This window comes from Schistocerca americana, chromosome 6 (assembly GCF_021461395.2).
Source record: "Schistocerca americana isolate TAMUIC-IGC-003095 chromosome 6, iqSchAmer2.1, whole genome shotgun sequence".
In the NCBI taxonomy this organism is placed as follows: Eukaryota; Metazoa; Arthropoda; class Insecta; order Orthoptera; family Acrididae; genus Schistocerca; species Schistocerca americana.
The window spans coordinates 134,037,562-134,052,360 of record NC_060124.1 but is presented as its reverse complement, the minus strand read 5'-3'; the positions used below and the strand labels follow the sequence as shown (position 1 = coordinate 134,052,360).

Here is a 14,799-nt window from a genome sequence, read left to right as displayed (position 1 = left end):
GGGTATCTGATGAGAGGCCTCACAAATGTGTGGTTCCTGAAGAGGAGCAGCAGCCTTTTCGGTAGTTGCAGGGACAACAGTTGGGATGATTGACTGATATGGCCTTTTAACATTAACCAAACGGTCTTGCTGTGCTGGTACTGCGAACGGCTGAAAGCAAGGGGAAACTACAGCTGTAATTTTTCCCGAGTTCATGTAGCTTCACTGTATGGTTAAATGATGATGGCATCCTCTTGGGTAAAATATTCCGGAGGTAAAATAGTCCCCCATTCGGATCTCCGGGTGGGGGCTACTCAGGAGGACATCGTTACCAGGAGAAAGAAAACTGGCGTTCTACAGATTGGGGTGTGGAATGAGAGATCCCTTAATCGGGCAGGTAGGTTAGAAAATTTAAAACGGGAAATGGATAGTTTAAAGTTAGGTATAGTGGGAATTAGTGAAGTTTGGTGGCAGGAAACAAGACTTCTAGTCAGGTGAATACAGGGTTATAAATACAAAATCGAATAGGCGTAATGCAGGAGTAAGTTCAATAATGAATAAAAAGTAGGAGCACAGGTAAGCTACCATGAACAGCATAGTGAATGCATTGTTGTATCCAAGATAGACACAAAGCCCACACCTGCCACAGTAGTACAAGTTTAGATGCCAACTAGCTCCGCTGATGACAAAGAGATTGAAGAAATAATGATGAGGTAAAAGAAATTATTCAGATAGTGAGGGAAGACGGAAATTTAATAGTTATGGGGGACTGGAATTCGATAGTAGGAAAAAGAAGAGAAGGAAAAGTAGTAAGTGAATATGGAATGGGGGTAAGGAATGAAAGAGGAAGCTGTCTGCTAGAATTTTGCACAGAGCGTAAGTTAATCATAGGTAACACTTGGTTTAAGAATCATGACAGAATGTTGTATGCGTGGAAGAGGCCTGGAGACACTGGAAGGTTTCAGATAGATTATATAAAGGGAAGACAGATATTTAGTAACCAGGTTTTATACTGTAAGAGATATCCAGGGGCAGATGTGGACTCTGACCACAATTTATTGCTAATGAACTGTAGATTAAAACCTAAGAAACCACAAAAATGTGGCATTATAAGCAGATGGGGTGTGGATAAACTGAAAGAACCAGATGTTGTAGAGAGTTTCAGAGAGAGCATTAGGGAACAATTGACAAGAACAGAAAAAAGAAATACATTAGAAGAAGAATGGGTAGCTTTGAGAGATGAAACAGTGAAGGCTGCTGAGGATGAATTAGGTAAAAAGATGAGGGCTAGTAGAAATTGTTGGGTAACAGAAGAGATATTGAATTTAATTGATGAAAGGAGAAAATATAAAAATGCAGTAAATGAAGCAGGCACAAAGGAATACAAACATCTCAAAAATGAGATCAACAGAAGGGCAAAATGGCTAAGCAGGGATGGCGAGAGGACAAATGTAAGGATGTAGAGGCATATATCACTAGGGGTAATGTTGATACAGCCTACAGGAAGATTAAAGAGACCTTTAGAGAAACTACCTTTATGAATATCAAGAGCTCAAGTGGAAAACCAGTTCTAAGCAAAGCAGGAAAAGCAGAAAGGTGGAAGGAGTATATAGAGGGTCTATACCAGGGCGATGTACTTGACAGTAATATTATGGAAATGGAAGAGGATGTAGATGAAGATGAAATGGGAGATACGATACTGCATGAAGAATTTGACAGAGCACAGAAAGATCGTCAAAACAAGGCCCTGGGAGTAGACAACATTCCATTAGAACATTCCATTAGTCAACCGTGACAAAACTGTACCATCTGATGAGCAAGATGTATGAGACAGGCGAAATACCCTCAGTCTTCAGGAAGAATGCAATTATTCCAATCCCAAAGAAAGCAGGTGTTGACAGGTGTGAAAATTTCAATTTAATAAGTCACGGCTGCAAAATACTGACACGAATTCTGTACAGACGAATGGAAAAACTGGTAGAAGCCGACCTCGGAGAAGATCAGTTTAGATTGCGTAGAAGTGTTTGAACACGCAAGGCAGTACTGACCTACGACTGAGAAGGTAGATTAAGGAAGGGCAAACCTACTTTTCTAGCATTTGCAGACTTAGAGAAAGCTTTTGACAGTGTTGACTGGAATACTCTCTTTCAAATTCTGAAGGTGGCAAGGGTCAAATACAGAGAGCAAAAGGCTATTTACAATTTGTACAGAAACCAGATGGCAGTTATAAGAGTCGAGCTCCATGAAAGGGAAGCAGTAGTTGGGAAGGGAGTGAGACGGGGTTGTAGCCTATCCCCGATGTTATTCAATCTGAATATTGAGCAAGCATTGAAGGAAACAAAAGAAAAATTCAGAGTAGGAATTAAAATGCATGGAGAAGAAATAAAAACTTTGAGGTTTTCCGATGACATTGTAATTCTGTCAGAGACAGCAAAGGACCTGGGAAAGCAGTTGAACCGAATGGACAGTGCCTTGAAAGGAGAATATACGATTAACATCAACAAAAACAAAACAAGGATAATGGAATGTCATCACATTAAATCAGGTGATGCTGAGGAAATTAGATTAGGAAATGAGACACTTAAAGTAGTAGATGAGCTTTGCTGTTTGGGGAGCAAAATAACCGACGATGGTCAAAGCAGAGAGGATATAAAATGTAGACTGGCTGTGGCAAGGAAAGCATTTCTTAAGAAGACATCGAGCGTAAGTGTCAGGAAGTTTTTTCTGAAAGTATTTGTATGCCGTTTAGCCATACATGGAAGTGAAACATGGATGATAAACAGTGTAGGCAAGGAAAGAATAGAAGCTTTAGAAATGTGGTGCTACAGAAGAATGCTAAAGATTAGATGGGTAGATCGCGTAACTAATGAGGAGGTAGTGATCAGAATTGGGGAGAAGAGGAATTTGTGGCACAACTCGACTAGAAGTAGGGATCTGTTGGTGGGACATGTTCTGAGGCATCAAGGGATCACCAATTTAGTACTGCAGGGAAGCTTGGAGGGTAAAAATTGCAGAGGGAGACCAAGGTATGAGTACACCAAGCAGATTCAGAAGGCTGCAGGTTGCAGTAGTTACTCAGAGATGAAGAACCTTGCACAGGATAGGGTAGCATGGAGAGCTGCGTCAAACCAGTCTCTGGACTGAAGACCATGACAACAACAATGGTAAGGACTTTGCATCTCAGAAACAAATTACGGCATGAGTCTCCATGTTTCTCTCTACAGCTAATTATGAAAGATCTTTTTTCTGCAGAGTTAATAATGTGTTTTGCAGTTCAAATTTGATTGGAACAATGTATAATATCCATATTTTAAAATTGTTAATGGCAAATGTGCTTTTAGCTCGGTTACAGGCCACAGATTCTATATGCATCCTTAGATTACCTTGGCTTAGTATATTTCCCAAAAAATAATTCCAGTTTTATTTTTTAAATCTCCATTCTCCATAAATAATTTCCCATCAAACCTAATTTGTTTCTTAATAATAAAATGGATAGGATAGTTTGCTACTCACCACTTAGAAGAAGCATTGAGTCACAGACAAACACAATGGAAAAGAATCATAAAAATATATCAGCTTTCAAAGTCCTTCTGCTAAAGAAGTACAACTCTCACTCATTCACTCAACAACAACTCGTGTGCACGTGACCACTGTCTACACACGCTAAGTCCCAACTGCAACTTCGTCTGATGTGTGTAGCAGTGAAGCTGGAGTGGGTAGTGGGGATAAAGAGCCAGCATGAGTTATGGAGTGGGAGGGATAGCAGGGTAGGGTTGGGGGAAGGTGCTAGTGCTGCATAGAGCAGTGTACAGGGACGCAAGAGGGACGGGATAGGGGTGCAAGGTGGTGTGTTGGGAGGCTGTGCATGAGAAGGGTGGTGTGAAGGGCGAGGAAAGGACTTATAGGTGTGTTGGCAAAATAGAAGGCATGTGTGTACTGAAGTGGAAGATGGGAAGGGGGTGGAGGACAGGAGCTAGCAAAGGTTGAAACCATAGGGGTTGTGGGAACGAAGTTCGTGTTGAAGGGGGAGTTCCCACCTGGACAATTCAGAAAGGATAATGTTGGTGAGAAGAGTAAAGTGCATCATATTGGGTGGCATGTTCAGCTGGACAGGTGCCTTGGCCACAGTTTTGCGGTGGCCATTCATGTGCACAGACAGCTTTAGCTGTCATGCCCACATGGAATGCAGCACAGTGGTTGCAGCCAAGTTTTAGAGTTCACATGGCTGCTTTCACAGGTGGCTCTGCCTTTGATGGGGTAGGAGATACCAGTGACAGGACGGGAGTGGGTGGTAGTGGGCTAGGTCTACCACAGGGATGTGAACCATCAGCAAGGGGTTTGGGAGCAGGTGTGGAGTATGGTCAGACAAGGATATTGTGTAGGTCGGGCATGCAGTGGAATACCACTGTGGTAGGAGTGGGGAGGATATACCTTATTTCAAGACAGTTGAAACCCTCGTAAGGAATGTGATTCAGTTGCAACAGTCCTGCGTGGTACTGAGTAATGAGAGGAGTGATTATTTGTCACTATACTGTAAGTATGTGGGGGTTGGTACATGACTGGTGAGACAAAGCATGGGAGATCTGTTTCTGGGCAGGGTTGGAAAGATAATTTTGGTCTGTGAAGGCCTCAGTGAGACTTTTGGTGTATTTGGAGAGGGACTGCTCATTGCTACATATGCAGTGACAGCAGGCAGCTAGGTTGTAGTGAAGAAATTTCTTAGTGTGAAATGGTTGGCAGCTGTGAAGCAGGAGTAACATTGGTGGTTGGTAGGTTTGATGTGGACGGAGGTACTGATGCAGCCATCTTTGAGGTGGATATCATGGAAGGTGGTTTGTTGGGTTGAGGAGGATCTGATAAAGTGAACAGGAAAGGAGGTGTTCAGGTCATGAAGCAATGTGGGTAGGGTGTCCTCACCCTCAGTCTAGATCATCAAGATGACATCACTGAATCTGAACCATGTGAGGGGGTTTGGAATTCTTGGTGGTTAAGGAGGATTGCACTAAATGGGCCATGAGTAGATTAGCATAGGATGTTGCCATGCTGTTGCCCATTGCTATACCATGGATGTGTTTGCAGGTGACACCTTCGAAGGAGAAGTAAGTATAGGAGAGGACATAGTTGGTCATGGTGACCAGGAAGAAGGTTGTAGCTTTGTGGTGAGTTGACATTAGGAAAGGTTGTGTTCAGTAGCAGCAAGGCTATGTGTATCACGGAGTAGTAGAGGGAGATGGGATTGACAGCCAGGTTCTATGTGGTAAAGGAACAGGAACTGTGGAGGGTCAGTGGAGGAAATGGTTGGTGCCTTTTACACAGTTTTAACCTATCTTCTGTTACTTTCCACAGTAAACACAGGTGACTCCAATAATCAGTACAGTTGTCCACATCTTTTCTCCAACTCAAATTGCTGATAGTATACACTTAACAACAGTAGCATGTTAAAAACCAGGTTCTTGCTTTTGGTGTCTCATTTTGTAGTCTACTTCCCTCAGTAATGCCTGATTTAATTGAACTACATTCCATTGTCCTTCTTTTACTTTTGTTGATGTTTATCTTTTTATCTTCATCAATACACTATCCATTCTGTTCAGCTCATCTCCCAAGCCCTTTGCCATCTCTGACAAAATTGCAATCTCTTCAGCAAACTTCTAAGCCTTCAGTTCGTCTTCCTGGACTTTAATTCCCTTTGTAAATTTCTCCTTGGTTTCCTCTAGTGCTTTGATCAGTGAACAGATTGGATAACATGGGGGATGGGCTACAACCCAAACTTACTCCATTCTCAACCGCTGCTTCTTTGCAAGTCGTTCAACTCTTATAATTACAGTCTGGTTTCTGTACAAGTTGTAGCTAACCTTTCACTCTCTGTATTTTGTCGCTGCTACCTTCAGAATTTCAGAGAACTTATTCCAGGCAACATGGTCAAATCCTTCTCCATAGTTATAAATGCTATAAATGTATGTTTGCCTTTCTTCAACCTATCTTCAAGGATAAAGTTGTATGGCCAGTATTACCTTGCATGTCCTTGCTTTTCCCCAGGGCTCAAACTGATCTTCCTCAAGGTCATCTTCTGCCAATTTTTCCGTTCTTTTGTTAAAAAATAAATAAATAAAAAATAAATGATTAAAATGTCCATATTTTCCAATTAGTATTTTTAATTATGACTTATTAAACTGATGATTTGGCAGTATTCACACGTGTCAACATCTGCCTTCCTTGGAGCTGGAATTATTACATTCTTCTTGTTGTCTAAGGGTATTTAGTCCCTCTCATATGTCTTGCGCACCAGGTGGAATAATTCTGTCATTGCTGGGTCTCCCAAGTCATTGTGTGAGAATGCTGTCTAATCCAGAGCCGCCTTGTTTTAACTCAGGTCTTTCAGTCCCATGTCAAATTCTTCTTCCAGTATTGTATTATCTGGCTCTACTTTCTCTTCCCTGTTTATAATTTTGTCTTCAGTTTTCTTTTCTTTGTATAGCCCTTTTTTACGGTACATCCCTCCACCTTTTAGCATTCATTTCTCGCCTCCATATTGGCTTGCCATCTGAGCTATTAATATTCCTTTTTCCAAAGATCTCTTTAACTTTCTTTTTAGTGGCATCTATCTTTCACAGTCTTGCATACTTCTATGGCTTTGCTTTTTTCCTCTAGCCATTCCTGCTTTGCACCTTCTGTCAGTCTCATTCTTAAGACATCCTTATGTACTTATGCATGCATGCTTCATATGCTGCATTTTTATATTTTGTTGTTTCGTAAAATAAATTCAGTATCTCATGTGCTATCCAAGGATTTCTCCTAGGCCCTGTCTGTTTACCTACTTGGTTCTCTGCTGCCTTCATTGTTTCATCTTTCAAAGCTATCCGCTTGTCTCCTAGTGTATTCCTTTCCTATGTATCATCCCATCATTGTCTAAATCTTTGAGACTCTCAGCAACCTCTTGTTTCTTTCGGTTTATCCAGTTCATATTTCCTTAATTTCCTAGCATTTTGCAATTGCTTCAGCCTTAATTTGCAGTCCATTATTAATAACTTATGGTCAGAGTCAACACCTGGCCCTGGAAATGTTTTTCAGTTTAAAATCTGGGTTCAAAATGTCTGTCTTGTGATTACATAATGTCAGAGACCTTCCAGTGACTCCAGGTCACTTTCATATATAGAACCTTCTTTCATGGTCCTTAAACTAAGTCTTAGCGATGTGCAAAATTCTAATTTCTTCTGTGTTATTAGACCTACTCCTGCATTATTAGGTTTCCATATTATTTTTAACCAGATTGAGAATATTTTTGAAATAACACTCAAAATTCAGGACAGTTGGGTTAAAAGTCACAACATAATAGAGTCACTGTCAATACAAGCTTAATAACACTTGATTTCCATGTAATCTAAGGGCTCAGCTTACTGACAATGGAAGTAGAGAAGTCGATTAAGGACATAAAGAGGAGGAAACCTACAGGAGACAATGGCATACCAATGAGTTTGTTGCTACTCATCAACACAACCTATAAACTGGAGAATGGCCTAAAGACTTCCTGGGCGTCACAGTGGTTGCTCTTGAGAAGAAACAAGAAGCCAAGAAATGTAGTGATTACAGAACAACCAGTCTGATCTCTCACATGGTGAAGATCATCACAAGTATACTCAGCAGTCACCTGGAACATAAAATTTAAGAAGTAATGAGATAGGACCAATTTGTATTTAGGAAAGGAAAAGGAACCACAGACACCATCGGCACAGTGAGGATTTTCTTGGAGAGATTTTTGGCTTTAACTAAGAAGTTTGTGCATGTTTCATAGACTGGTAGAAGGCTTTCAGTAGAGTCAACTGGACAGCATCGATGAACATCCTCAAGGTGACTGGAATCAATTGAAGAGACTAGAGACTAAATCTCAGCTTTTAACTAGGACGAAGAGTAAAAGTGTGGCTGAACTACGGAGAAAGAAGCAGTGTGAGGACAGAATGACGACTCATCAACATCATCAAATATGCAGATAACTTGATGGTGCTTGCCAAAAATCAAAGGCATGGTGCTTGCCAAAAATCAAAGGCAACTCCAACAAAGGGTGAACCGGTTGGTGGGAACTGGAAGGAAATAAGGCATGGAAATCAACATCGAGAAACGTTTGAGGTTAATTGTCAACAACCGAGAACTGGAGAATGTGATACAGTTCAAGTACTTGGGAAGCTTGCTGACAAAAGATGCCATAACCAGAGCCACATTCAACAAGAAGTGCACTTTGCTGACCAGCAAGCTGAGCTTGGAATTAAGGAAGAAACTGGTAAAGTGTTACATCTGGAACATTGCACTGTGCAGAGCAGAGCTGTGGATCATGAAGAAAATAGAGCAAAAATACCTGGAAAGATTTGAAATGTGGTGCTGGAGAAGAATAGAAAAGATCAAGTGACAGATGACAATGTGCTGAGAAGAGTAGGAGACAAAAAAATCTATTCTGGATATAATTCTTCAAAGGAAGGCCAACTGGACACATACTTAGGCACGAGGGGCTCATAAACGATGTCGTCAAAGGGGAGATATAAAGAACTACAGGAAGAGGAAGAAGAAGAATTCTACATCTAGATGACATGAAAGAGGGAATGAGATACAAAAGACTGAAGGAATACGCTGAAGAAGGGGAACATTGGTGTCATAAATTCTCTGTGCAAAGACAAGACCTGCCACTAGGCACAATACTGCATAATAATAATCTACGATACTACTGATGGGTGGTTAACAACAGTATTGCATATACAATTTGGATATAAATATGAACACAAATTTCACACATTTTGCACATAAGATGATGGCACAAATCCTGATACTTGAGTAGCACTTTTTAGTGGAGTGTATTTGCTCTTGAAGTTAATTGTCATTAAATGTCAAATTGTAGATCCATACAAGAGAGGCTAATAAATGTGGTTTCATCATTGTGAGAGTATCTACTGTTTCTAACTTGATATTTTTTTCTCAGTCTATCTACAAAGCTTTAATTGCTGACAACACTCTTTTGAAACATGCTTTACAACGTGAAACAGATAGTGAAAATTCAAACAAGCTTCTGACGTGTTTTAAACATACTCACCCATTATGAAAATGAGTAAAAATTTCCTGCAATCTTTCACAGGACATAAAATTTGATTTCAAATTCCAGTCCAGCTGTTTTCCTACACAGTACTACTCATCAAACAGTTCTCTGTCACTTATAGTGAAGTTCATGACACCAGATTTTAGTAAATTACACAACTCTTCTACATTAATTCATCTGATGGTTTTATTTAGGGCAGTCTTTTCCATTGGCTGAAGAGGTTCCAGAAATAGTTCATATCATTCACGAAAATATCCAGTGCAGGCAACATAGAAAGCTGTGGTTATAATTGAAGTGATCAAGTGTCACTTTCCAACTTGTATAACAACTGTTTTACTGCAGATGTCAAAAATCCTTTGGATTTTCTGGCTTCTGACTTGCTGAGCAACATCTACAACTTCAATTATAATTACATTTTCTTTTTTAATGCTCAGAATACTGTTGGAGAAAATACTTAACTGCATTGAAAGGAACTAAAGGGTTTTGAAGGCGAGCAGATTTTCGAAAAATTCTTCACAAAAATAGGACATATGTCAAGAGACACAAAGTAGGATTTTAGTGCCTGGAAATATTGTAGATATTGCCAATTATGTGCTGAAGAAGCTGTCGGCATCAGTTTGAACAGCATTGTCCACAATATGAGTAGGACATCCTACACTTATTAAATAATTTTCACTCTTTTCTTGTAACTTGAAATAAAGATTGTTTTTATCTTTAATTAATTCTCTCTATGAATAGTATTTATGTTGTTAGTTGAAATTGCTACAACCTTTTTCTTAAAATCAGATTTTCCCAACATCTCTAAAACACACAAAATCAAACATTCTGCACTTTCAACACCAAAGTTCACCAACTCCAGCACTCTCTCTATAATGCCTTTATCCATTTCATAAAATGTAGCCACTCAGCCACTAAAGGAAGTGGCTCAAAGTCTGTATGGCTTTGAGAACCTATAATCACTGAAATAAATTGTGCTTATTTCAGTTCGTTCATTATTTGTTCTACAGAAAATGGCACAGTCACATTCTTGATAATTGATTTGGTTTTCTTCTGAGAGCATGAGAACTTCTTGTTGGACCATCATTTAATTATGATAGTCCTGCAATCCATAGACATGAAACACAGGTTGTGTGACTGTGTGGTATGCAAATGTGGCTTCTTGTGTCAAAAGTTGCTTATCCATGTCTGAAACTACCTTCACTGATTAGTAGTTATTAGTTTTTGATCTTGTAGAGTTTACTTGAAGCACAGCTTTGTATTGTTTGAACTTAATATGAGTTACTATGTCAGTGCATGTTCCATGTTCAATGCTAAATTTTGCATCACCAAGTGAACTCTCGGCATTTTCACCATGTCATTGAATAAACTGGGATTCTTAGATTGTCTTACTCCCTTGTTTGCACATGTGTTTCACAATTATTACTGAAGGAATTATTAATATAAAGTTTATCAGAGTCACTGCTGCAAGTACTAGAAATCCTATGAAATTGTTTACAAGATTGCGGCACTGTCAAGTTTCTGAAAGAATCAATGTATTATATTGATCTTGACAACCAATAAACTTTACTTTTATTTGTGTGAACAAAGCATAACACTAACATTCCATAATGTTACGTGAACAAAGCATAACACATGATTAGTTCGGGAGGGGGGGGGGGGGGGGGGGGGGTGCGGGAAATTGTGCTTCATAAGATGAAAATCTGGAATATTTTGCTAACCACAAAGAGGGTTTGGGGACACTGAGACATTTTGTGAAAATTAGGACTGTCCCAGAGAAATCAGGACAAATGAGAATCCTTTGCATTATCCCTATTTCATTTTGTGCAGCAATATAGCGCAATTATTTACTGCTTGCATGTTCAAGCGTTTGACCATGGTAAATTTTTACTGGTAGCACTGTCGCATTTCTTGATGGGACAATCCTCTTGTCAGTGTTCTATATAGATAAATTAATGCATTACAGCAACTCTTTGTTCTGTAGCAGTTGTCAAACTGTGTAATTATTTGTCTGGTACTGTATTTGTGGTATTTCTGTTTATTGGAAGTAATATGTAATATGAATCACAAATAGTCTTGAAAGCTAAATATACTGTGAAGTGAATTAAGAATTCCAAGTTTATTTAAGAAATTTCTGAAAGATGCATGATTATTTACTTTTTACACAATTGTAGACATAATCATCGAGAAGTAATATTAAGTGGGGGCATAAGTAGGTAGCATTTTTGTTTTGCATGTTGGTATTTCTGTTGCTGTGGGTCTGTTTATTAATTGTAATTTTTTATTTGTAGTTCACTGTTGCTCTCATAGTTTACATATTGTCATTTGGAGATAGCGAGTGGAGCTGTGGATGCTAAAAATGGAATGCCAAGTGGAGAAATTGGAATATTTCCCACGTATTCTTCTGTGTGAGTTCAGTAGAGAGGCAGCAGTAGAGGCAGCCAGAAACATTTATGCCATGTATGGGGATAATGGCCTTGGATAGAGCACAGCAAGAAAATAGTTTCCTGTTTTTAACGAGGATCATTATGACATTAGTGACTCCACATTCAGGAAGACATTTGGGCTTTGATGAAGATCATTTAAACACATTAATCCACAATGATACACATAGTGTACTCAAGAACTGGCATTAAGTGATAAACTGTGATCATTCCACCATCATGTGACATTTGCATGCTATGGGAAAGGTTCAAAAATCAGGTGCATGGGTACTGTGTGCTCTAAACCAAAATCACAAAAGTCAGAGGGTGGCCATATGTGCATCTCTGCTTGCTTATTATCAATTGACTCGTGAACAGCACTGACCGTTCGTAACCTGTATCGTTACTGGTGCAGGAAATGGTGTCTTCATGCTAACCCAAGGAAAAGAAAGGAATGTCTGAGCCCAACAAAGTAGCAACTCCCCATACAAAGACCTACACACATCCACAAAAGATAATGTTATGCATCTGGTGGAGCAGCAGCAGTGTGGTGTATTACAAATTGGTTCCCTGAGGTGTAACCGTCACTGCTGGCATTTATTGTCAACAAATGAGAAGTTTTGCAGATGCAGTCAAAGAGCAGCAACCAGGAAGACTGTATGAGTTGGGAAGTCATTCCACAACCACCTTATTTGCCTGTTCATGCACCCTCAGTTTTTCATCTTTTCTGCTCTGTATTAAACAACCATCAAGAAACTTCGTTTCTGGATGAAAATGCACCCCAGACATGGCTTAATGAGTTCTTTGCTTCAAAACCATGCAATTTCGACAGTCACAGAATCGAGAAATTACCCCGGCATTGGCAGTCTGTTGTAAATAGTGAAGGAGAATATATTACTGATGACTAGTGTCTCTGTTATATGTATCTGTTGTATTTATTAAACTTGTGGAAAAACACTGTGAACTTCTATAACAACCTAATAACATGGCAGTGCTTGAGGCATGTATTGCCCAGCTTTGCCTAAAAGCTTAATCAAACTGTTTTTGCAGATGTGGTATGAAACAGACCGTCAAGAGCTGGTCCTTGCGCAGTTACTGTGTCTCACTGCAAAAGAATCCGTACCGCCCAGGTTAGGGAAGTGCCATGAGATGGGCGGGGATCAAGAATGGCGCCATGTGCTTGGCAATGTGAGTACTGTACTATGCTCTTTCTGAATTCACTGTGTGTTAGTCTTTATAAGGATACAGACTGAAATGACTTATTACAGGAGCTCCATGGATAAAAGGAAGTAAGTCATCATTTTTTAAAAAAACCTAATTCACTTATCCGAATTAAAATACACGGAAATCATCTCTGTTGTTCACCTTTTTAACATTCAAAAATATTATTGTGAGTTTGAATAATCATTGTAAATTTAATGTATATCAGTCTTTCTAAACTCCTTAAATGACAATATGATGATACAGACAGCACTCAACCACGTAAATGTTATTATTGTTAAATCCAGCACATGTTAAATAAAGAAGAGAGAGAAATAAAGAGAGAGTATTTCTAATCTCCTAATTGTTTTTGTAAAGTTTGACAACTGGAGAAGTTTGAAAACTCTTTTCTGAAACATTATCATGATCAGTTCATGTCAACATTGACTGCTCTTGAACACAACTCAGGATGTTAGAACAGTTATCAGTTTCACGATTCATTTTAATATACACTTGTGGCCATCAAAGTTATAACAGCATGAAAGCAGCATGCAACAAACTTCAAACTGACATTAAGTGTACTACATTCCCAGATTATTAGCTTTTCAGTGCAACTACACAATGTAAGTAGGAGTAATGCCATCTGTATTCTGTAAGTAAGGAGAGGCTTCTACACAGCAGGTTTCTCATTCCAAAATCACATTTGAATGTTGATTTATTATGAGAACATTATTATGCCCCATGTTAGAGACATGCTTAATGAGCAAAGCATGAAGCCTTTGATGACTACCATAGCAGAATATTGTCCAATGATCTTTCACAAAATCCAAAGGAATTCTGGCTGTTAGAGCACACAAGTTAGTGTCCAGTCCCTAGCATATGAGACAGGAACTGAAATTGAAGGTAGCAAAGCAAAACCTGAAATGCTTTACTCTGTTTTCAAATGTTCCTTTACAAAGGAAAACCCAGGAGAACTGCCCCAATTTAATCCTTGCACCACTACTGAAAAAATGAGCAAAATAAATGTTAGTGTCAGAGGTGTTGAGAAACAGCTGAAATCGTTAAAATTGAACAAGGCTCTGGGTCCGATGGATGCCCTATCAGATTCCATACTGAATTTGTGGCTAAGTCAGTCCCTCTTCCAACTAAATCTATTGTAGATCCCTCAAACAAAAAACCGTGCCCAGTTCTCTGAAAAAAGCACAGCTGACACTCATCTACAACAAGAGTAGCAGAAGCGATTCACAGAACCACCATCCAATATCCTTGACATCAATTTATTGTAGAATCATAGAACATTCTGAGCTTAAACACAGTGACATGTCTCAAACAGAATGACCTCCATACCAACCAGTATTGATTCCATAAACATCAGTTATGTGGAACCAAACCTGCACTTTTCTCACATGCTTTGGGTCAAGGCAGTCAAATTGATGCAATATTTCTTTATTTCCAAAAAGCATTGGACTTGGTACCATACCTGCACTTATTGTAAGAAGCACAACAAATGGGGTATCAAGTGAAATTTTTGATTGGGTTGAGGGTTTTCTGATGGGGAGGAGAGTCATCATCAGACGTAGAAGTAACTTCACCTATGCCTCAGGGAAGTGTGTCGGGGACTCTTCCTGTTCATGTTGTACACTGATCAGCCAGAACATTATGACCACTTACCTAATAGTCGGTATGTCCACCTTTGGTGTGGATAACAGCAACAATGCTGTGTGACATGGAAGCATTGAGGCCGTGGTAGGTCACTGGAGTATGTTGGCACCACATCTGCACATGCAAGTCACCTAATTCCCATAAATTAAATGGATGGGGGATGAGGTTTGACACCACGTTCAATCACATCCCAGATGTGTTCGATCAGGTTCAGATCTGGCGAGTTAGGGGCCAGCACATCCATTGGAAATTGCCACTGATTCCCTTGAACCACTCCATCACACTTCTGGCCTTGTGCCAAGGTGCTGAACTACAGGTGCTTAAAAATACATTACTTCATTTGATACATTTGCTTGAACCTCTATCAGTTCTCAAGGCACCAACATTTTGTCTTAATAAACATAGCAGGCTATTCCAGTCATGCCAAATAGTCATTGTATGTTAATTGGACACTGTGAACTT

General features: G+C 39.5%; 1 protein-coding gene across 1 annotated transcript in view; it reads left to right on the top strand.

The window, feature by feature from the left end:
• The window catches only part of LOC124619830 (polypeptide N-acetylgalactosaminyltransferase 35A), a 165,276-nt gene that overhangs the window by 121,037 nt on the left and 29,440 nt on the right, over positions 1-14,799 (top strand). The window contains exon 11 of the mRNA XM_047146438.1: positions 12,526-12,663. Within this exon, the coding sequence (XP_047002394.1) occupies positions 12,526-12,663 (138 nt within the window). The remainder of the gene's footprint in view (positions 1-12,525; positions 12,664-14,799) is intronic.